This window comes from Pygoscelis adeliae, unplaced genomic scaffold (assembly GCF_000699105.1).
Source record: "Pygoscelis adeliae isolate BGI_AS28 unplaced genomic scaffold, ASM69910v1 Scaffold181, whole genome shotgun sequence".
NCBI classification, from domain to species: domain Eukaryota; kingdom Metazoa; phylum Chordata; class Aves; order Sphenisciformes; family Spheniscidae; genus Pygoscelis; species Pygoscelis adeliae.
Window position 1 is genome coordinate 808,894 of NW_008824360.1, and position 23,753 is coordinate 832,646.

At 39.1% G+C, this 23,753-nt stretch overlaps 1 protein-coding gene across 1 annotated transcript in view; it reads right to left on the minus strand.

The window, feature by feature from the left end:
- Window positions 1-23,753, minus strand: part of USP24 (ubiquitin specific peptidase 24) — a 54,734-nt gene that overhangs the window by 11,431 nt on the left and 19,550 nt on the right. The window contains exons 23-54 of the mRNA XM_009319797.1: window positions 23,368-23,434; window positions 23,086-23,196; window positions 22,586-22,684; window positions 22,334-22,504; window positions 20,817-20,902; window positions 20,576-20,669; window positions 20,159-20,314; window positions 17,716-17,813; window positions 16,848-16,943; window positions 16,464-16,692; window positions 15,352-15,511; window positions 14,897-15,052; window positions 14,306-14,376; window positions 13,380-13,540; window positions 12,474-12,535; window positions 11,928-12,119; window positions 11,508-11,625; window positions 9,993-10,137; window positions 9,417-9,536; window positions 9,037-9,162; window positions 8,709-8,807; window positions 8,417-8,499; window positions 8,048-8,189; window positions 7,498-7,617; window positions 6,877-7,097; window positions 6,323-6,447; window positions 4,932-5,073; window positions 4,437-4,587; window positions 3,011-3,106; window positions 2,265-2,368; window positions 1,717-1,830; window positions 870-966 (exon numbers count right to left, since the gene is read on the minus strand). Coding sequence (XP_009318072.1) covers window positions 870-966; window positions 1,717-1,830; window positions 2,265-2,368; window positions 3,011-3,106; window positions 4,437-4,587; window positions 4,932-5,073; window positions 6,323-6,447; window positions 6,877-7,097; window positions 7,498-7,617; window positions 8,048-8,189; window positions 8,417-8,499; window positions 8,709-8,807; window positions 9,037-9,162; window positions 9,417-9,536; window positions 9,993-10,137; window positions 11,508-11,625; window positions 11,928-12,119; window positions 12,474-12,535; window positions 13,380-13,540; window positions 14,306-14,376; window positions 14,897-15,052; window positions 15,352-15,511; window positions 16,464-16,692; window positions 16,848-16,943; window positions 17,716-17,813; window positions 20,159-20,314; window positions 20,576-20,669; window positions 20,817-20,902; window positions 22,334-22,504; window positions 22,586-22,684; window positions 23,086-23,196; window positions 23,368-23,434 — 4,012 coding nt within the window. The remainder of the gene's footprint in view (window positions 1-869; window positions 967-1,716; window positions 1,831-2,264; window positions 2,369-3,010; window positions 3,107-4,436; window positions 4,588-4,931; window positions 5,074-6,322; window positions 6,448-6,876; window positions 7,098-7,497; window positions 7,618-8,047; window positions 8,190-8,416; window positions 8,500-8,708; window positions 8,808-9,036; window positions 9,163-9,416; window positions 9,537-9,992; window positions 10,138-11,507; window positions 11,626-11,927; window positions 12,120-12,473; window positions 12,536-13,379; window positions 13,541-14,305; window positions 14,377-14,896; window positions 15,053-15,351; window positions 15,512-16,463; window positions 16,693-16,847; window positions 16,944-17,715; window positions 17,814-20,158; window positions 20,315-20,575; window positions 20,670-20,816; window positions 20,903-22,333; window positions 22,505-22,585; window positions 22,685-23,085; window positions 23,197-23,367; window positions 23,435-23,753) is intronic.

Sequence of the window (23,753 nt, forward strand, 5' to 3'; positions counted from 1 at the left end):
CAGACGCCCGTACAACAGTAGTGCCTTCCATCCATGACACTGGATGAAAAAGGATAGATCCCAGAAACTGGATAGAAAAAACATCCCATCGCATCAAATATTAAAGTTTGATGTAAAAAAAAAAAAAAAAAAATTTCAGACTAAACAAGGCTTGGACATTTAAAAGTGTCCAAGCCCCCAGTGACAACGTACAGGAACACGCCAGAACACAGATAACGCTTCTGTCTGAGTTATCTTAATGCAAATGATTTGGCTCAGGTACCCCAAGAGAAACCGGTAAAATCTCAAGCATTCTACAAATGTTCTACTCCTTTTCACAAATTTCCTGCTGGGTTTTCCTAGAATACTAAGATCAGCAAAATGTAACAAAGCTGCACTTCCCAAACTTGCTTCCCAAGATTTTCTTATAGAAAATGAAACCTTTGAATGATAACCATACTTATGGTCTCTCTGGAACAACATAACTCAGTTATTACTGCTATAGGTTTCTGACTGAGTGAGGAAGGAGAATTAGTGAAAAATTAAGCTGATTTCTGGAATCAAAAAAAGAGAATAAATCTTAAGAAAACACTGTTTCCAAACCATTAAAAGAATATGTGATACCAGTTTGTAAGACAAGCTGAAATTAGGCAGAATTGTTTATAAGTAATACTTTGAACTTAAACTCTGAGAATTATAGCAGCATGTTACCTCCTAGGGTAGGAAAAGACAAGCATTAACCTATTCAAGAAATGAAGAGCTACAAGCACGATCAAGATGAGGGCCTTTCACCTTGTCATTTACAAATCATACAGTGTTGTCTGCAAACACAGCAAGAGCCGTTAGTTAGAGACAACCAACAGGATCATTGGTGATGAGGTGACACTAACCTTCTCCTGATAAAGCAAGGCACTGTCGAGGGTTTTTTCAAGAATAGTGGCTACAGCAACTCGCACCTCTCTTACACTGCATTCCAGGAGGAAAGTCCTGGAAGATAAAAGGCGAAGCTGCAAATAGAACTGGAATTGTGTACACAGTTACTATGACTAAGTGTGGCATTTATTATTTTAAAAAGGAAAACAGTCCAGATACTTCTTGTATTGTACTTTTGTGGATAAGCTTTAACTTATTTTCCTGCACTCCTGCTTGTGACTAGTAAGGCCTATAGTATTACTTTATATTTATTCATTCAAGTAACAAAAAAGTTAAAACTAAAAGCTATAGTAGGATCCTGTCTTTCAATGCAACTTCAAAGACAAAATTTTCTTTACATTGACACGCCTCTCTAAGCATGTCAGTTTTCCAAGAATTTGTCTTGGGTGTTTTCAAAACACCTATTGGCTGATCTTGAGCTTGGCGAGAAAAATGCTTTCCAGTTTATCTGTGGTATTTGTCAAGTAAGTATTTAACTTACCTTACCCCAAACGCTTTCTCCACTTGCAGGAGTGACTAGACATAAACTTAAATATATTCCAAGGCACTCCACTGAATTAAACATATGCATTGTCCTCCACGTACACTGCACTATTTTATTAGATTTTCAGAATTACTCAGAAAGCTGCACAATCAGAGAAAATACTAGAAATAAAAACCTAAGTGATTATCTAGAGTGTCTCTTTAAAGAATGTGTACGGTCAACTCTTCAGGAATACATCAGTATACACCAGATCACGTTATTAGGAAGCTTTATCCATACATGAGACACAAAACACCTAAGACAGAATTACCAGTACTTACTTTACAAGCTCTCGGCCCTCTGGCCCAACAAAATATTCAACTAACCACTGACAAGCATCAATGCTTTTGGAGAGCAATGCATCTATGGTGGCAATCCATTCTTCTGTATCAGCCCTTCAACAAAACAGGGACAACTGTCAGTAATGAAAGAGAAAAAACACCTCCAAAACCTAAGCCATGTTTCTTGATTGCCAAACAGAAAGAATTTTTACTTTAATTGAACATACATTAGATGGCTTAAGACAAAAACACTTAGAGAAGTATTTTGGAATAACTTGCTGTCTTTAAATCCATTAAAACCTTTCCATGCCCAATCCACTACCACCAAAATAATGGATAGCTGGGAGAGGCAGCAAACTGTCAGGTTATGTATGACCCTCCTTCCTCTCTCAGATTTCTTTGCAATGGGATTCCAATGCAAAGCAGAAAGGTATTGCTACTCCTGTGAATGTCTGTGCTACCCACAGTATTTATTTCAAGGTGCTGTAGGTACAACAAGCACGAAAACCTCAGAATATGTTGTTACAATACCCAGAACAAGGCCTTACCTGAGTTTCTTCTTGGTTCGGAGATAGGTTTGGAAGAGGAATTGGACTGCCAGCTGTAAGCTCACCTTTGCCATGCATGGATAATAAGGATGCTTTACCTTAGTCTGAAAGAAACATCAAATTTACTTCAGAGCAGAAGTATGCCTGCAGCACATATGCTGTCTCTTAAAACACATCAGCGTGTTCTATTCAAGTAATTTACTTCATTTGGAAAAAATAAAGCATTTTTCTGTGGGAAAAACAGTCTCCAGTGCTGACTATGCTAGTTAACAAATATGCTAAAACAGGAACAAACTTGCTGTAAGGCCCACTAGATCTTTGGATTTAATTTAATAAATACCGGTTTGTTTATTACTCCATTTAGAAAAAACTTAATTAGTAAACTGTATTTCCAAGGAAAGTCTATCAACTTTGAGGTGACCAACACCAACTTTTGGATCTTCCATATAGAGAGGAATTTCTGTCCTTCTAGAGCTCAGTTTGCATCACTGAAAAAGGTGTGTTACTTCATAAATTTTACTACGGCACAATGTTTCTCCCACTACTAGAACAGGAGGCCAGAGTCAGCTTTGAGACAGGTGTTATCAGCGTGAAAAATTATTGGAGACAATGAACTGCTCAGCCGGAAAAGAAAAATCATGTCAACCCTTCTCTTCCAGTTTTCCTGGTTGTGACCCAAGTAGCTTCTGTGGCCCTTTCTACCCAACATATTCTGAATACTCTAAGATTAAAATCTAGGTACTTACAGCATTCAGTGAAGCTAATGACAGAACAAAACTGAAGTAGTCACTGCTGTATACATCTCTGTTCTTCATAAATTTCAAGTTTTCATCTCTCACCATCTGTAAAAGAAGGCAAAAAAAATTTAAAATGTCAAAGTACATTTCTCTAACTAAAATTGCATCTTTTATGTAAATACGTGTGGTGTCTAAAAACCAGTGTCAGACCTATTCTGTTCATGCTCTGAATCACTACTTCAGCAGAGGGGAAAAATACATATAGGAGACTTAGAAGATTTGTATAAAACTAGTGATTTTCTTCCAAAGATATTACAAAACACAAGACAACAGATGAGAGACTTAATCATTTGACCATTAAGGGAAAAGAAAAAAGGAAGAAGTTGCTGATAAGTTCTAATTTTTGCTTGCTTTTAATAAAAAAGCCAAGAGAGCATCCTTCAAACCTGAAGGGCTTGCTTAGCAAACTTACACGTACAGAGCAAGGAACCATGGTATAATTAAAAGCTGCAGCCACAATAATGTACTTAAATGCCAAGCCCCTCATTTTTCAAATGAGATTTTGCTGAAAGACTCTCAATAAATTTGAGCCAAGTTCTGTTTATTGTAATAATACAGCCCCAGATACACGAATGCCTAAAATGCCTATTAATGCCCTAATACAGCCCATGTGGAGGGCCACACATAGCCTACACAGTTTATTCTGACTGTGTATGTGACGTAGGCCCTCTTGCGCATGTGCAGATCAGCAGGATGGTGTTCAGAAGACCAAATGTATGCAAGATTGTATCCTCTCCTGTACGGACCAGAGCTGCAGGCCTGCAGACTGAGACCTTCCTCTTATGACAGCTAACCGATATCCAGGTTCTACCATTCTCCCACTGCTCTGCCAATGCCATCACACCTCCATTTTCAGCCCTGACTTCTAAAGTTGCCTTCAACATCCTTGTTTTCCCCTTTGAGAACATATTCAGTACTACATAAGCTAAGAGACATGAACAGAATTGGAGCTGGTTTTGGTTTCTCTTCTCCCCTTTTTACATTCTTGTGAATGCAGGAACTAGAGGATGACTGTAATTTGCCATCTTCTCCATTCTTCCTCGAGTGTACTTCAAATGAAGCATCTTCTCTGCTCTCATCTCTCCCTGCTTGCATGCTGACTGCTGCCATTATCTCATATTTGACTAACTTGCCTGCAGCTTCTTCAAAGCAAAGAATGATGGGTCAATTTTGTGAGAACAGACAGCAAAACTTACAATAATGTACCACTGAGCAGCTTGTTAATAACTTTATGTCAGAATCCAGAATTATCTTCTAGCTTTGCTGTCAAGAAGGGAATAACTTCAAGGCCACCATCAAAGTTACTGTGTTTCTCTTACTATGTGCTTAAATTTCCTATGAGTAGAACTTAGTCTCCACTTTTGGAGTGCTCTACCTGATATATCCGCACAGGCATTTTCTCTACAAAAAGTCCCTTTTTTTCTCCTTTTCGAACCAGCTTGGTCAAGATGGAGAGGCGGTCACTGTTGGGCCTATGGGGTCGAGGCGATGACTGCGGTGAAATTTCTGGTGAAGATGGAGCAGATCTGAAATATATACAAGCTCAAGGTTAATAATGAAATCCTATGACATCTACAGTTCAAGTTTAAAATACAAGTACAGCCAGTATTATCTTAAGGCAAATTTAGATGACAGTTTAAGTACTTCGTAAGGCTGTCAGTCAGCTTGAACTTCTTACTGCAATAGTAACAGCAGTATGGAAGAGGAAATTATAAAAGCAATAAAATACTATTCATTAAGCAGCTTGAAAAACAAAACAACAGAAGGGTCAGTATAATCCTTTGTTGAACAGGAATTATTAATTTCTTAGTTCTGGAGATAGGGCCTAGATAGGAACATAAGAAACTTTACAGACACAAGAGGAACTTACAATGAGAGGTCCTCAGCTTCTTGACGCACAACACTCACTCGACTTTTCTTTGGTAAGACCGGAGAGTTCTGATCAGACACTCTCTGGTAAAACAGCATATAGGCATTCCAGTAGCGCCGACGCACATCAGGGTAAGGGTTAGCTGATGGGAGAGAAGGCATTCGATGAAGGCCTTTTGTGCTGGTTTTGGCTGGGATAGAGTTAATTTTCTTCACAGTAGCTAGTATGGGGCTGTGTTTTGGATTTGTGCTGAAAGCAGTGTTGATAATACAGGGATGTTTTCGCTATTGCTGAGCAGTGCCTTCACAGAGTCAAGGCCTTTTCTGCTTCTCACCCCACCCCACCAGCGAGTAGGCTGGGGGTGTACAAGGAGTTGGGAGGGCACACAGCTGGGACAGCTGACCCCAACTGACCAAAGGGATATTCCACACCATATGACATCGTTCTCAGCAGATAAAGCTGGGGGAAAAAGAAGGAAGAGGGGGACGTTCGGAGTGATGGCGTTTGTCTTCCCAAGTAACCGTTAAGTGTGATGGAGCCCTGCTTTCCTGGAGATGGCTGAACACCTGCCTGCAGATGGGAAGGGGTGAATGAATTCCTTGTTTTGCTTTGCTTGTGCGCACAGCTTTTGCTTTACCTATTAAACCGTTTTTATCTCAACCCACGAGTTTTCTCACCATGGGTGAGAAAATTTTTTCCGATTCTCTCCCCTGTTCCACCAAGGGGCAGGAGTGAGCGAGCAGCTGTGTGGTCACTAGTTGCTGGCTGGGGTTAAACCACACCACCTTTGAAAGTTTAGTACCTTTTTCATTCCTATAGGGAAGTGAAACTGGGTGTGCAAGTAATATACATTGTGGCGGTATAAAGTTATTTGTCAAAACATCAGTCTATGTTAGCAAATAAAAAAACCTGAATTCTAAAATATTTTTGCAAAAAGCATACGTATTTTAAAAAGATAATTATCAGAATTATGAAACAAGTGATTATTGGTGAAAATGTATTTGGAATTAATTCTTTAGAACATTGAAAAGTTTAACTATATGATGCCACACCATGTTCTACCCACAGTCATTTTCACTAATCTAAAACAAGGCCTGTTTTGTGTGCTTGTTTTTTTTTCTTAACTATTTTAAGAAGGTGCCATTTTACTTTTGAATCTCCTCTGCTACTAAGTCTACAAAGTGCTGAACAACAGTGAATATGGTTCAATTAATACTGGGCCATATACAAGCTGTTATGTCCTTCAGTAAAGAAGACGTTAGGAAAAAACTGCTTCGTAAGGATTATTAGACCAAGTCACTCAAAGTAGATATAATGGACTGAGCTCTACCTCTGCTGAGAACCAGTACAAAATATAAAGTTACTGTAAAACAATCTGTACTTCTGCTTACATTGATCATAGACTTTAGGCCTATACTCTCCACCAAAACATTCATATTCCAAAGTTTCATCAGTTAAATCAAATTCTTCGACAACGGTGTCATTAAATTTATACCACTTTCCTTTTCCACATCCCCTGTGATCAAAACAGAACAGAAACACAACAGAAACAAAGTTACTTGATTGTCTAGTAAAAAAACAAACCACCCTGAATACCCTAGAAATGACAACCCTGAAATCACATTTGTTTTGACAGTAAATAGAAAGCTTAGTTCAATCAATGTAAAAGTTTAATTTAAAAAAAAAATAAGCTTGATTAAAAATATGAGAAGCACGTCACCTGCAACTAAATGTCATAGGAAGCCCTCAAACAGCAATACAAAGTACATAAGAATTCCTGAGACTTATAGTAAGTTGTCTCATGTTATTGTCTTAACGCTCTCAGTGTTGGGTGTTAAGGGAAGAGTGCTTCCAATAGAGCTCTGAACGGCTCACTATGTCTTCCCAAAACAAGTAGTCTTTAGACCGCTCTCGAACACCCCACACAAATCTTCCTGGCCATTACCTCCTGTCCTTTATAAAGGAGTAGTAGTGCCCTGCATGTGCCTGGCCACTGTGAACAATCACACCAACAAGCTCATAGTTTTCTGTAGGGGCAACTTTCTTCCTTGGGGAGCCTCCGCCTCCTTGATCTGTGTTTCTACCGTTGTCCCCCACTTCCGAGGATGAGTCCTGGCGAGCCATCCCTGACACAGTGTAAGGTTCCATGTTCAGCATCCAGGGAAACTGTTTGAAGAGATATTTCAGATTAACTGAGAGGTTATATTGTGTACATGCTTAGTGTAATTTTATGAGAATTGTATTAATACTTCCCACACTGGGAACAGCAAAGGAAAACATGGTACTTCAACTTTTTATCCTTATGACACAGAAGTTAAATAAAATGTCTTTACGGAGTTTTTTGCTCTTGCTTTCTGAAAGGACCCCTAGAATGTTACAGACAAGGAAAGCTCTAAGAAAAAAATACTTGTAGCATGATCATGTTGTAAGTGTACCACGTACTCAAAATCCCTGTATCAAAATGTGGGGAAAAGAAGGAAGAATGAATAGGAAGAGTGAGAGTCCACTCCACTGTCCACTCCACAAAGCAGTGGTGGGGGGGGGCCATACAGGAAAGTTTTCTTACCCTTATTTGTTCATCATATTTAATAGAACGTCCGCTCTCCCAATCAAAGCCAAATCTCATCAGGTGAATCACCAACAGGCTAGGTAAGACCTTAATGCACGTGCGCTTCACTGTAGTTCTCTTAAAAAGAAAAAAAGAGTATCACCTCTATTTATATATCTCAAGCATTCTGTACTATTCTTCTACAGATGCACAATTCCAGCCATCTTGAACTGATGTACAATACAGCCCCAGGAGGCAGGATGACCACAGGATGACTATAATACATACAGATAGGGTACTGTTACAGGTATCACTGAGTTTGTGCAGCGGGCTGGTATGTTACAGAACATTTTACCATCCTGCCATCCCTCTAAATGTTCAGTCTACAATACGAGTTACAGGGAACGAAGACTGCTATCTGCATGGATTTATGGATTTAACCTTTTGATTATGTCTTCAGTGTAGAAAGAGTAAGCAGTACCTAAGCGTGGCTTCTATGACTATGTAATGCTTAAGAAAATATCAAGCTACAGCTGAATCTTCTTTCGCATACATTAAGAACCAATACCTTTTCTTTGCATTTTTCACAGTAGTACGCATTGCTTCCTTCCAGAACTTCTCCTCTAACAAACTGATCCAATGATATTTCCAGACTTTGACATGAAGTCACACCGAGGTTGAGAGCCATGAAGGCTTCCTCGCGCTCATACCTAAATTCAAGAAGAAAAATAGTCAAGGCATTGACAGAGTAGAACCCATCCAACTTGCATTAACAAGACATATGCTTAGGGAAGAATATTGCATTTGCCCCATAGTTATCAACAGCTGTGATGCTCACAAAGGCATGTCTCTACCTTCTTATGCTATTTTGACCTACATATTTTAATAGTTGTGGGAGCACATAACTTGGTAACTAATGCACTAAATTTAACATTACCTGTGAGGACAGTCCTTGCAGATCTTCTGATCAGAGAAGATTCCTTGAAAAGTATTCTTAAATATTTGGTCTCTTCCTATTTTCTGTTGGAGATGTAAAGTTAGGCATCAGTTGGATATATTGCAGAGTGAAAGACCAAGAAAGCAATAGGAATTTTAAACCTCTGAATACTATGTAGATTATAAAATAAGCCAAATGGCTCTCTGCCTTCTTTTCTGAAGAACAAAGGAGAAAGAGAAAAGGTACCAAGGAGATGCCTATAAACAAGGAAAGAAATCCTTGAGGTTTTTACCTTGAGGTACTCATCCATTTGATCTATAAGACTGGTGAAGAACTCATAAGCATCCTGTTGCTCTCTAACATAAAGTTCCTTATTCCACATCTTGAAAATCTATATAAAGTATAAATATATATAAAAAGGTGGTTGTTCCATATACATATCACTAAAGAAAGTGATTTTTTTTTTAAAGACATTTGTTATTTTTACGTTTTGACTCTTTGAAGTAGAACTTACTTTATCTCTAGAAATTCTGCAATGAGAAAAGGCTGAATAAATTATTACTTGTTAAGTAAGAAACAAAAAGTTTTTGTTAAGTAGTCTAAACAAAAAGATGTAATACCTTCCAAAAGTTCTCAGGTACATAATACTGTAGCTTGCTTTCCATCAAATGACCAAAAAGAGATTGAACTTGATAGAACACATTGTCATCTGGATTGTCTGTATCATCATCAATAGAAAGCAAGGCCTGGAAGGAAACAAATAACCTTATTAAATTGGTTCTTGGCAAAATTATTACTGTAAATTGTCATGACGCACAGCACAACAACTTATAATTTATGTATTTATTGTGTGTATTTATTTATGCACACACATGCACATATACAGTTTTAGTTTTATTTTTATTTAAACAATTAATTTACAAATGGTGCTAAGATGAACTTGCAGTTCAGGTGACAGTAATTCCAAAAAGAGGACTTTACTGGATGTTGAACCAATTACCTCTGGAAGACCAGGCTGCATATATAGCTGCTGGAAGACAGCATTCATGTAACACGTAGCACCACCATTCTTCAGTCCCACAAATCCTGAAATGGAGCGACTATCCACTGGTGGAAGATACTAGAATGAGAAACACATTTTTTTGTCCCAGTCAGTTATAAAAAGCATGATACTCCAACAACACACTATGGCTTTTATAATTAGCTTTATATGAGCTGTTAAAAGAAATTTAATGGAAAACCACGAATATAAATTCTGAAAGATTGCAAGAGCGCTATATTTGGTCATTTAGATATTTAACACTTTGCACAAAACTGTTAAAAATGGCCTAAAATGTATCTAAATAAAATTGGTGATATTTAGGAAATACTTCTTTCTTATCCAGATAATAACTGACAAAGACTCACTGGAGTATTTGCTTCTGAGGAAGATCAAATGGGTCTGCATTTACTCTTATCTGCTTTTTCTCATTTTAAATTGAAGACCATGGAAGTTTCATGAATGGAGCAGTTAAGTACATCATACACAGTACTCCAAAACCACGCTAATGCAAATCTAAAAAGGTTTCTTGCTTACATCAAACTCCTTGGTAAGCGCAGGGTCACACTGGTGATGCATAGAAAGCAGCTCTTTTGTAATAAGCTGGAGATTGGAAGGTGAGCTATCAGCCAGCATTACTAACACTTCATAAGCAGCTAATCGGCTATCTGCTGTACTGCACCTGAAAAGAAAACCACATTTGAGATCTATTTTGTAGATGACTCAATTATTTCTAATTCCAGAAAGCCCTATTACTCAGAACAAGTGACAATTAATGTTCAAAAGGAACACTTTAAATGATAAAAACACTCCTGAGAGACTGCAGAGTGCTGTTTTTTCTTTCTTAGGGAAGGGAAGAATCGAATCAGAAGAGCAGCACCAGGAACACTCCTTTAAATAAGCCTCCCTTACTGACATGGAGACACCCGTTGTTAACATTCAGTAGCAAACACCCATTGTTAACATTCAGTAGCAAGGAAAAGTAGGTGCCCTATAAAGAAGACACAGAATTGGTTGTATGTCTGAGGACAAACAGACAGATATTCTCTATCACTGTAACACTGAAGGAGACATAATGACTTATTTACAGGGAGACAAGCTTTGAAAGAGCTAGACCAGATAACTTACTTGCTACAAGAGAGGACCTTAGACCCAAGCTGTGCTAGACCAGTACAAAGCACTTCTACTTAGCTCTTTTCAGTGGATCAAACACACTAGCCCTTTCTTCTAAAGGCCGAAGAAAAGGCTTTATTTACTTTAAGCAAACAAAAGAGCATGCTTGAGATGAACTCCAATGGAGCAAAGCTGGAGCAAAATACTAAGGTGTAGCAAGTCCCATTCAGTTCAGGGGTTCCTAAATGCTCCACTGGAACCTTCTTTAAGGTTTGTGGAAAGGCAGTGTGGATATGCCTGATCCAACTCTAATATCAACTATACAGTGTACTGTAAGCAATCCAGCTGCAGCAGCACAAAACTCCACACAAGCCGATTTACCCATCCCTTCAGATATTGTATGGCAATAACAGAAGGCAGGTGTGACAGGAAAGAGAAAGCCCACTCTTTTTTTCCCCATTTGATCCATTCTGGGCTATTATCAGCTATCTCAGGTGCAAGGAGACTTGCTTGGCATTAGCTTTTTACAAAATGTAGTTCTTTTGAAGGGAAAAAGAAAATAGTGGAACCGTTGAGATTCTCATTTACAAGGGGCTTGGAAAGTTAATTTCCTGCTTGTGCTCCAATTTAGCCAACTTCCCAAGCAATGATGAGCTAAAGGAGTACTCTTTGGACTCATGAAATCAGCACTCAGTTGTGCTTACAGTTCATCATTGATCTAACAAACAAAGCACAGACTTTGGAAGTACAGAAAAGCAAAGGTTTTGGGTCACACAAAAGCTTACAAAAATGCTGTTTGGACGCTTATGTAGAAAATGTAGAGAACTGGAGAAATGCTCTAACACTGGTATTAAATCCTAGTATCTGTAGCCTCAGTGTGACATTTGCATTCATGAGATCTAGGACAAAACCCAACATAAACAAAAAAAAAATTTTTACTTTGGATGAAAGTCTTGCTGACTGATTGCAGCACTGCCTGCTGGAGAATGGCTGTTCAGAATAATCCTGGATGCTCGGAAGAGGAAATCATCCAACAATGGCTTAATCAAAGATGAACCTATAACACAGTAATCCACATCTACTGTTAAGTACTTACATTATCACTGCAAATGTCAAAAGGTGTTCCATAATAGCAGAATCACTTAATAGCACCATATCAACAAAAAACATATCCAAATATTTTATCAAATGTCAAAGGTACAACAAAGGTACTGCCAAAATTACTCCTTATAGCTCTGTATCACTTCTACCAATGTATTATAATGTCTTCACACGTACTGTCTACTGATCAAGTCATCTGTTAGTGCTATGCAGAATTCACACTAGTCTAGTCATTTTAGACTAAAAAGGGATACCTACCAACCATCTCCTTCTCTGCCCCACAAAGTGAAAGGAGAGTCTTGATGAGCCTCAAGTGTCCTGCTAACAGGATGTTATCAGCTTCACTGGTTTCACACTCAGCTGTGCGGTTGGGTTCAAAATTGTCTAGCCACGTGATCTCATCTTCTAGCATGGCAGCTGGGCTTATCTTTAGCTGTTCCATTTCTGATGCTTCAAGAGAAAAAGAAAACCCAGAAAAATTAACAGCTCTATAAATGTAGAATACAAATAGAAAGAATTTAAAACAATTTGGTAATGGTCTAGTTTCCCCCACAATGTGTACAAAGTATACCTTCCACAAAGGAACTCATTTCACTTTCCAAAAGGAGCGAGTTGCCTTGCTGTTACTGAATGCCAAGAACAGTCCATGCCAGGCATTAACACAGGACAGCCAGCACACTGGCAGGTCACATCAAGTTCATGTATAGTAACCCCTCCGTGAAGGCAATTCCACATCTTGTCTACAGAAGGAAGACATGCTTGGAAGGTGCAATTAGAATGACATGTGTGCCTGTAGATACTTACATGTGAGGTCATCCAATAACTGGCATCTCAGGTCAAAATATTCTGTACACTGGGACAAAAGTCTGAAACAGGTACAAACAGAAGAAAGGTTTAATTTAAAATCAGAAACTTTTTTCTAAGCAGTTGCTTTTAAGGTCTGTGCGCTCTGTCCATCTAATCCAAAATAGCATAGCTATCTAGGTATGCTTGTGCATGCACATGCTACAGCTTTAAAACAAATTCCTTCCCAACAGCTACTTCTGAATGTTATGAATAACATTTAATCCTGCTTTCTTCCTTCACCTCATAACAATTTTAATTATCAGACAACGATAAAACAACATGTTTTAACTTCTCAGTTACTCCTCTATTCAGATTCTTCTAGAAATTGCTGCTTAAAGTTACTATTAAATTCAACAACCTCTGGCCCATCAGGGACAAGTTAACAGGACTGACACCTACAGTTTTTACAGGTGTAATGGGTAACATAAGCAACAAGACATCACTGTAAAGGCCGGAGCCTTTAGGATTGGTTTCTGATCTGGATCTATGCAATACTATCAAATAAATTCAATGTTACTGTCATACATCCCGTCGCCTCTATGCCTCGTGCAGGATTCCAGCCAGGTTCTGACTGCCATGACCACATCCTAGAAAAAGCAGGCCTATTTAGCAATTACCACCTCCTGAATGGGAAGTAAAGTAAGCTGAACTATAAGAGTTCACAGAGGAAGAGTTGTACTTTGAGAATTCAGCTTTATTTCCCTTCAATTTACATACTTCCAAAACTATCTGGGGCCTGACAGGGATGTCTACTTTCTACAGACTTGCGAAGTCCTAATCCCTTGTGCCTCAAGAGCTTCCACAGCGCTACTCATTTAAAAATGTGATAGATTTGATTCCTCAATAAACACGCATCTGACTTACCTCTGGTTGATTCCTCTCATGATGCTGGTTGGTGACCAAAGAGGCAGCTGGGCACCAAGAACAACACTCAGGAGAAACTGGTTTGGCTTTTGTACATCTGGGTGAGCTGATGTGTCTGTCTGACTAAGGGTGTACAACTGGTCACAGGCAACACGACGAATCTGAAACAGTGTCATTGTCAAACACTAGCAGTTGCTCAAAGGTTGCAAAAACCACACTTCTGTTTTGTTAGAAATCTGACAGAAAAAAATAGACATTGAAAAGCTTGTGTAAACCAGACTATGAGCTCTGCACCCGCCAGCCAAGGTTTCTCTGTTTATAGGGATTTAGCAATTCACTTTCATCCCTGAGCTAAAAACTCTGATGCTATATTAAACACAGATAATAAATTCAGATAAGGGGGAAAAGATGCAATGACTTCATGCAAAATATATGAGATGCAATGAAATGAAGCAGCGTGACTTGAAAATCTTTAGATTTTAGAATATCCAGAATAATCTTAAATCAGAAAGAATTAATTTTAGGAGGGTTCTGACATTTGGAAGAATTTTTCAAGAGTTCAGAAGAGTTTATTAAATCTTACCCAAATCTTTTGAGATGAAAGTTACTTGGAACTTTCCCTAAAGTGCTAGTTCTACAGAATTTGTCTCACCAAAATGAGAGTATTTTCTTTAGACTAGCCAGAGCACAGTCCTGTGCGCCTCATGGATTAAACAAGCCTAAAGAATGTAATACTTCAGCATTTTCTATCAACACATCACTAGATACTGGAATTACTAACAATTATACAAAGGTTATTCATTCAAATACAAAAAACTGTGGGAATATTTGTAATGAACAATTTATCTTCAGACCATCATAAATGATCAAAGTGCACACATTTCAGAAGTATAACATTTAAGAAGTTTTCAGAGAAAGACCCTCACCTCAGCACTTGGTGATCCAAGCAGTATATCAATGATGAAATCGGCAACACAAGGCAAATTGTAAAAAGATCCTAGAACAGAAGAGTACCAGGCTATCTTTTTTAAAATAATAATTTAAAATAAGTCAGCTACAGTCTTGCATTAAAATACCATAGGACCTAGAGGATATCCCCCCGACAACATGGCACCACGTTATAACAGCGTTTTCCTTCGCCTTCCACCACCACCAATGTATACACTTCCTGTACACAAAGGTTCAAGTACTAAACACTAGCTATGCAAACAGCAGCACTTACAGAATTACATACTTCAAAGCCAGTGCAAATATTTATACACTGGCAGTAACTCAGCTTTCCCAAAACATTTCACTAAGGCACAGCACTACATGCCTTGTTTCATGCCACCTGTTCTTCAGTTCTGGAAAAAAACCCCTGTATTTTTTAATGAAATTTTGTGTTTTTAACTTGAGCTGTTTCAGCTTACAAAGCCAGAAGTTTCCCATGGGTTTTTTTTTTTACTTGTCTGTCTCCAAAAGCCTTCCCCTACCTTACTTGTATTCCAAATAGTGAGTAATCCAATTCTATTTCATACCTAGTTGCTGACTGCGTAGCTGAAGGCAGGTTACTAAGAGAGACAAAGCTTCTCCAGCAATCAGAGCATCTTTGGTGGATACGGACTGCTGTCTCACACAGATACCAGCGTGCAGCGCAGTTGGCTCTCCTTCGCTTCCTGAACTGCAATTACTTCCTGCATTAAGAAATGAACAAGTGCTGTAATCCATTACATTTTTCAGATGTTTCCAGCTTCTGGTCAGTTCTCTGCAATTTAAAAAACTTCTCCAAATGCCATGTCTCCAAATGCCACATGAATGTAAAGCTTTTTGCTCAGATTTATGTAATTCAATCATATAACATCCTGAGTTGGAAGGGACCCAAGAGGATCATCAAGTCCAACTCTAATGAATTCAGCTTCAAGCTTTGAAAGTGTTCAATTAAGAATAAACCAAACACTTTCTTTAGATTGGTTTAGAGACATAGTTAACCTACCTGAGCTGCTAAGTCTGTTTCGAATCCCAGCAGGAAATAAAGTGTTGCTCTCTTTTATTGGCTGACTACTTCCCACGAGGTCCAGTCGTCCTGCAGCAGCAGCCCAAGAGAGTCGCATGAAGCAAGCCACTGTGGAAGTGAAATCATTCACCTCCATAGTCTGAAGGAACAAGAAACAACAGTTACTTCTGCAATATTCAAGAGCCTTTGTTAATCACAGGGATAAGAGGAATGTATCTTCTGGATCACGTCAAATTGACATTTGGATTTGTTTTCCTTCCTCTTCTCTAAGCGGGCTCAAGGATACAAGAGCCTTTTTGTTCCCAAGGAAGGATCAGTATTGCTCCCTTAATAGGAAGTAGTTTGTTTTTAAATTCTTCACTAGGGTAGATACCCGTTTCCCCTATCTGGAGTTAGGCATGCTGATTTCAACCATATCAATCCATTTGAGAAGCACTGCCCAAGAACCTAACATAGCATACTTATTACATTAACTATGAAGTTTCTTTCAACTGGACTCAACTTTCAAATGGGTTGAGTTCTTGTCAGATTAGATTGTTTTAGTAAATAGCCAGCCTCAGGTTAATTACACTGACATGCCTATTAAAGGGGAAAATAGCATTTTCTTAAAGTATTGAAAATAAAAATTTCCTTTTTCCCCAGGGTACCATCAAGCAAATTCAATTTTTAATGAGCTATTTGAAACAAAAATCTTGCCCAAAATTTCTAATTCAAAGAAACATGGACTATACACCACAAGTTCAAACAGGAACCTTCTCCTTTCTATTCACAGAAAATTAACAAGAATAAGATCTTAGAGTTAAGCGTGACTGAAAATAAATCACAAGTAACATTTCTGTGTAGATCTATTTCTGGTAAGCACTTTTGGGGTACTGCTTCCCTTTGTACTGCCAAAATAATTTCTGAGACTATGTTAAAATTCAGATCAAGATTGGGAAAAGAAACTGATGGTCAGGATTTTCAGAGGCTTTTAAATGGAGCCTGGGCAAGAACCTGTATAAAAGGTAGACTTTTGATTAAAAATCCAGGAGTTATACAGCTGTCACTGGAGACCACACCGCTACATCACCATAAATCAAACACTTCCTTACTTGTATGGCAACTCTTGCTGCTGGTATGATTTCTTCTACCCTAATGGAGGATCTATCAGACACAGAGAGCTGTCGGTAGGATGACTTCTCAGGTGTTCCACAAATGGACATCTGCCTACTTGCTTGTCGGCTGACATTACGGAAGGGGCGTGAGGACAATGCTTCTACCCCATCTTTAATGAAATCCTCATCCAGTAAGGTAGGCATTGTCTGGCCAACAAGCAAGAACCTACATTCATAGAGCAAAAACGTCAGGCTTGTTTTTGAATGTTCACAGCAAGTGAATGAAACAGAACTCAAAGTACCAATTAATCTTACATATTACAAGCCGCACTCTAAAAGCCAAGAAAGCAGCACTTTCTCTAATGAAAAGCAATTACATACCTTGCAAGTTGCAGGCAGATGGAATAGACTCCCTGTCTTGTTTCATAGTCTACTTCTGATGGGATGGAATCTCTCTGCATCACATTCACCACCAAACTTAAGAACAAATCAATAAGACAGACTCCGTTTGAAAATGTTTTACATTAGGAGAGAGCTGCAATTAATTTATCTCTATCCTTCCCTCCTCCTATTCAGTCAGCTGAGTGCCAGTTAAAACTGCCAAACCGGCATCTTTGGAGACTAACATCCCCATTTTCCCCTCCTACATCTACAAATGGAAGCTTTTTGTTCCTGCTGGAAAATGCTTCAGGATCTATGGGGCGGGGGGGAGCGGATAGAATTACCAAGAACAACACATACATGGCAAGTCTGACACAAGCACAAGTAGTATTGCCAGGTCTTCCAAACCACTCACACTGTGCCTCAACTCTTATCTGAAGGGTCTGAATTTTGGAGACTGTAAAATTCAGTTTGGTTCCCACTGCACGAGCTATGCTTTGCCTGCTTAAAATGTCCACTGGTATCTATGCAGGACATAGTGTAACGTACACACTTGCAAATTTGAACTGAAACACTTAAATGCTATCTATCCAAATAACAACTACCTTAGTAAAAGCTACACTTCACAAGCTTATCTGTGCCTAATCTTATTTTGGGGTTTAACAACATGTACTCTGTTACATTGCTATGGTAGCTACAGTAGCTTTTCAGACACTGGATAATGAAAAAACAGCTTTGAGTTGATTTTTTTTCTCTGAAAAAGAAGCTGACAGGTTTACTAGTGTGCTACAGTGTGGAAATCAGAACCCATGCAGAACTGCTAACTAAACGAAGCGTTATAAATTGAGTCAAGATTTTGAAATCTAACCTCAAGCCTCCTGCTCTGAGGAAGTTTTCACAGAAAGACTTGGCACAGTTTCTTGCCATTTCATCATCTGCAGTTGGCATCAGCTTGGAGCTCAGTACCTAAAATAAACGAATAAATAAGCATGCATACACTCCCCCACCCTTAGTATTCTTTGTCTGTTGAAGGTTAAAAGTGTAACAGGAAAAAAAATCCACTACAAATGAAGCAATTAACAATACACTTATGCAAAGCTGTAGTCAGTAAAGAGAAATCACATTAAAAATATTCAGGAGAGCTATGGCTATTACAGACATTTATTCTGTATCAAAGGGCATTTTTTTCTCATTGCAGTTTAGTTGTTAAGGGAAAGGATAAAGTACATCCTCTAGCACATGAAATGCTGTCTTCAGGCTCAGTTGGTGCTCCTTAAGAGCCTGAATCCTTCTCCTTTCTAGATTTTCAGTTGACAGTATCCCATACAACACCCTACAGATGGCTTACTTATTGATTCATGCCTTCTGAAACATAACTGTATTGCTATTATCGGTTTGTTTTTTTTTGTAAAGGATGGTCCAGGTAATTCTGGACCTTATGAACATCATCACTGTATCATCCCTCCTGTTTTAAGTCAGCGCTAAACTTCACAGAATGCAATTACGCTCAGAAACACGGCCATAAGGAAGCCTGTGGTCTCTGTGGGTCAGATCTCATGTACATTTATAACCAATTTCACTTCATTTTACATAAAGAAAAAACTAAACAACACCCAAACAAACAAAAAAAAACCAGCCCCTTCCAAAACCCCAGAAAACCCCCAGAAGTTATTTACTTTCTTGAAAAGTCTCTTTGGCATGTACAGCCAACAACGCTGCGTGTGGGAAAACAAAATACATCTTTTCCAGGTTCACAGGTCAGAAGAATGGTTTACAGAGTTCCAGGCATGAAATCTTATCACAACACTGCATGATATAACCCTGAACATCTGTAACATTTAATTTTCGTCTCTTTCATGTGCTCTGCAAATTTCCTGTGCACATTTTTTCAGAAAGCAGTTCAGACTGGTTCCCATATTTTCAACAGATCACCAGTTGAGGGGATAAAAAAAGCACATCATCCTTTTCCTGACAGAAATCATCTTCCAATTGGCTTGACTGGATTTGAGGAACAAGTCCACTTATACAATCTACACATCTAATCCAATTTACTACTTCTCATCCCTTGGCAGAAAAGCAAGCAATTTATTATTTGCTTTTATTATTTTCTCTGGCATAAAAGCAGCAGATAACTGTCTCGTCATACTGTAATATAACTTGCCAGTTCAACGAGATACCCTTGCTGTGATATGCTAAACCATTTGCTTTCAGTTGTAGAACCTGTCAACATATTTCAAAGACATCATCAGATATCCTTCATTCCAGCTGTACAGAAAAGGAGGAAATCCTAATGCTGCAGTGTGATGACAGTGTAGGAAGACGAAGAGCTAACATTAGACTGCAGAAACCCAAAGGAAAGCAACTACAAGAAAATTCCTACAGTAATCCTGGCACACACCAGGAATGAAATAACTTTGTCCACTGTTTTTGAAGCTGCTGGCAACTGGCCCTCCAACTTCAAGTTGTTCAAACCATATTTGTAATGAGTCCTTATAAACAGTTGGACCTGCAAGTAGAACTAGAAACTGTCCAACTTCCTAGAGTGTGCAGATTACAGTGTCCTAACAACGACACCATTCTCTTATACTCTTCAAAATTCTTGCACTGAACACTTGGAAAGAACCTTTTTACAGGGTCCAATCCAGTGTTTTAGCTAAAGAACTTACTCAGGAGAATACTTAGGGGTAAAAAAATTGTATGTATTCCACTCTCTTTGCATGCACAGCTAAAACAGGCCAGAAGCTTCTGGCCCTGCACATTTGGATAGTGAAAATTCTTCACAGTTGAACGCTTCTCAAAAAATATTCCTCCTTAGCCTCTACAGACCGAGTATGGTAGACTTATATAGAAGGGAAGTTAGCATTCTTTTTCTTTCAAATTGAATCGAGCAAAACCAATCAAACTAAACAACAGCTCCCATTAATTTTTAAGAGAGCCAACTTTTTTTTTTTTTTTTTAATATACACTAAAAATCACACTCTCAGAATTTCTGGAGATTCAAGCAGGAATTTTACCTAAACAATAAGGACTTTGATGTTTCTTTGCTCCTCTCCACTTACTTCAGAATACTCCTTCCACCTTGCAAATCACAAAAAGAGGGGCCTTGCTTCACAGTAAAGCCTTTAAAGGAGAACTTTTCACCCCTTTCGTTCTGTGTAAAATTTATCACGTACATAAAAGCAGACTATGACATGACATTTGCATTTTGCATAATGACCCTGTCATGGTAGACTCCTGCCCAAGACACTTAGAACTACTTAAACCTTAGTGCTCAGAAACACAAGTAGAAAGAAGTAAATTTGTTTTCTTACCTCTAAATTGTAAAGCACTCTGAAGGTGGACATGCCTGGAGCAAAAGATCTGAAAAGACTTTCTAGTATTGAACTAGCACTGGGCTGATGTTGGTGTTTTGAAGACAAGGATGGTGATTTTGAAGACTGAGAACTTGATTCTGATAGCAGTGTTTTCTAGGAGGAATAAGCCACAGAGGAAATATTTTGAGACTATTGCATTTTGTTGTAACTGGCAATACATTTCCTATAAGCCCTGTAATAACCCTCTCACCTCCAGCTGCTTGGAAATAAGTCAATAATCCTTAACATGAGCATTATTTTGCAATAGAGTTTCAAACCCTTCACAGATTACAGTCTGACAGGGGATTTAAAGAAACCTGGTAGTAAAATCCTTTTTGTTAAGCTCACCAAGATTAGTTATTGTTTAATCCATACCTTCCTTCCCAGGGAATCAAGCTGATCAAGAGCCTCCTGAATAGCTGGGTCAGTGGGAATCAAGAGCAGAAGTTTCCTCACTCGCAGCGTTATCCTGTAAAGTTATCAGAAGTTACTTGTGCAAAATAGGGTTCAGCCACACTGTGGCCTGGTGGATGCCTACACACTGCGAAATAAGTAGCTATTAAAACTTTGCAGTGTGAGCATTTCTTCAATATTAATAACCATTTAGTTTGCTCACCTTGGCTCCTCTAGATTGGCAAGCTGGTAAAGCATATCAAACACATTACACACGAGAGCCATGACTACTCCAGGGAGGGATTTCTCCTGAGAAGCAAGCAGAAACACAGAAGTCTTTTTCTCCCCTCTCTGTTGCAAGTAATTTAAGAGAGCTCTTCACTGAAGCAACTGACCCAGATGCCAGCCTGGCCCGTAGAAATCTCAGCCACTTTCTACACTGAGACAACATCTGAATTTTTACATTACCCCATTTCCCTTTTAACAATCAACTTTTGAAGTCAACCGTTAGTTAGGGTTGACATAAAAAGCAGACCAGGAGTGGTCTGAACATGCTAGTTGATGCTTCTTAGTTTATTTTCATACTGCAGCTTTATTAATAGCGGAAATCTGGAAATCATAGAATCATAGAATCATTAAGGTTGGAAGAGACCTCCAAGATCATCGAGTCCAACCGTCAACCCAACACCACCATGCCCACTAAACCATGTCCCTAAGCGCCTCATCTACCCGTCTTTTAAATACTTCCAGGGATGCTGACTCAACCACTTCCCTGGGCAGCCTGTTCCAATGTTTAACTACTCTTTCAGTAAAGAAATTTTTCCTTACATCCAATCTAAACCTCCCCTGGCACAACTTGAGGCCATTTCCTCTCGTCCTTTCGCCAGTGACTTGGGAGAAGAGACCAACACCCACCTCGCTACAACCTCCTTTCAGGTAGTTGTAGAGAGCGATGAGGTCTCCCCTCAGCCTCCTTTTCTCCAGGCTAAACAACCCCAGTTCCCTCAGCCGCTCCTCATAAGACTTGTTCTCCAGACCCCTCACCAGCCTCGTTGCCCTTCTCTGGACACGTTCCAACATCTCAACATCCTTCTTGTAGTGAGGGGCCCAAAACTGAACACAGTATTCGAGGTGTGGCCTCACCAGTGCTGAGTACAAGGGCACGATCACTTCCCTGCTCCTGCTGGCCACACTATTTCTGATACAGGCCAGGATGCCATTGGCCTTCTTGGCCGCCTGGGCACACTGCCGGCTCATGTTCAGCCGGCTGTCGACCAACACCCCCAGGTCCTTTTCCGCCAGGCAGCTTTCCAGCCACTCTTCCCCAAGCCTGTAGCGCTGCATGGGGTTGTTGTGGCCGAAGTGCAGGACCCGGCACTTGGCCTTGTTGAATCTCAAATGTCTCCCCCCGACAAATATACAACCTCAAAATTAAATCATATGGGTCGTGTTTGTTTAAAAGACCCTTGTAGAGATTAATAAACACCAAACAGGCTACAATAGCTGACAGAATACAGATTATAAAGTCCAATCTGCATGCGTAAGACAATTGTGTATTTAAATGCTTCGTTTCAATCGCAGTTTGAAAGCAAAACCAGACTACTAAAGACTGGATACTCAAGCTGATGTGAACAGCTTCTGTCTCATCTTACTGTACCTCTTCCACGCCAGCTGTGTCTCCCCCAACCATCCCCCCTCCAGGAAAAATCTGAGGGAAGGTTTCAGGCTATTGCGCTGTACCTGTTCCATTGCATAGGATGAACTAAATACACTGCTGCTGTTGCTGGAACTGGTTGAGGAATCTGCAGAGCTCCCTGATGGAGTCCCACTTCCTGATGTTTTTACTGTAAGGACTTGTTCATCAGAGAAGCCCAGCTGGTGGAGTAGTTTCTGATCTTTGTTTACGGTTAGCTGCAAGAAAATATTTATCATTTAGTTTCGGAAAAGAGACTCAATTTCATAAAGAATGAGAATTCTTTATAGTTAACATACCAGGCTGTCATTGGCAAATATCTGTATATTATCCACAGGTGAATTCAACATCTTTGCTATCTTCCACCTGACGCTCCCTACAGTTTCATTGCTATGAGCCTGTAAAATTAAACGACACTGTAAGTCTGCTGAAACAGTAAATTCCAAGAGAAAAAAAAAGAAAAATCTTCTATTAAAGTCTTCCTGCTCCTCTGCATAGGGTGGTAAAGGTATTGTCCACAAAAGAGACTGACAGGGTAGAACAGTGGTAGAAATGCTCCATCACTGACAGTAAGCAAACAACTTCTTTCTCCCACCCCGGAATGATGATCAAAATACATTTAGCCTACAGATGCTTCCATTACAGTAGCCTTATACACACTTTCAACATTTTCAGATAGAGTTTTCAAGTTGACTGCAGTCCTTAAAACCAGCTCACTCTGTTCCATCCAGGCATCAAAAAACCCAAGAGTAGCTACATGATCAACACCGCATGACACACATAATCTGTGCACACATACCTCTATGGTGAAGGTATCTTTGGTAGACTCGTATGTAACATTAAGTGTTAAAAGATGTCCATGGAAAGAGGCACCATGAGGTAGAATAGTTCGGGGAACAGAGTAAAGGTCCTACAGAAGAAACGGAAGACAGTAAATACCACCCTTGAAAACAAAGACATTTCTATGATGGTATGTAACACAAGTTACTAGAGTTGCATAGGTTTAAATAACTTTCACTATTTTTAGTAATATTGGAAGTTGTGTTCTTAGCCTCGCCTAGTAAAAAATTACATATCTTACCTCTATTGTTATCACATAACGCTCTGCCAACAGCAGCAGTCTCTCAATTATTACAAGTTTAGTTGACCTAGAGATAAACATTGAAAACAAGAGTAACTTGTCTCAGAGATTAATTTTCAATGCCCATGGGTAACTACCATGAATTAGCCATTTTCAACTATAACTCCTTAAACTTGGGAGTTAATTCAGTTGAAATTAACTAGGAAAACAGGCCAAGAAGCTTGCATTATACTGCTCGAGATGTAGCCAGCTTCAGAAGCAGCTTCATGTTTCTAAAGATCCCACCCTGCACTCACACATTTAAGCTACACACATTTAGGTATGCGTAATTTAAGCTAGAGGATGAAAAACCTTCCTTTTCTCTCCCAATTAAAAACAAAATAAAA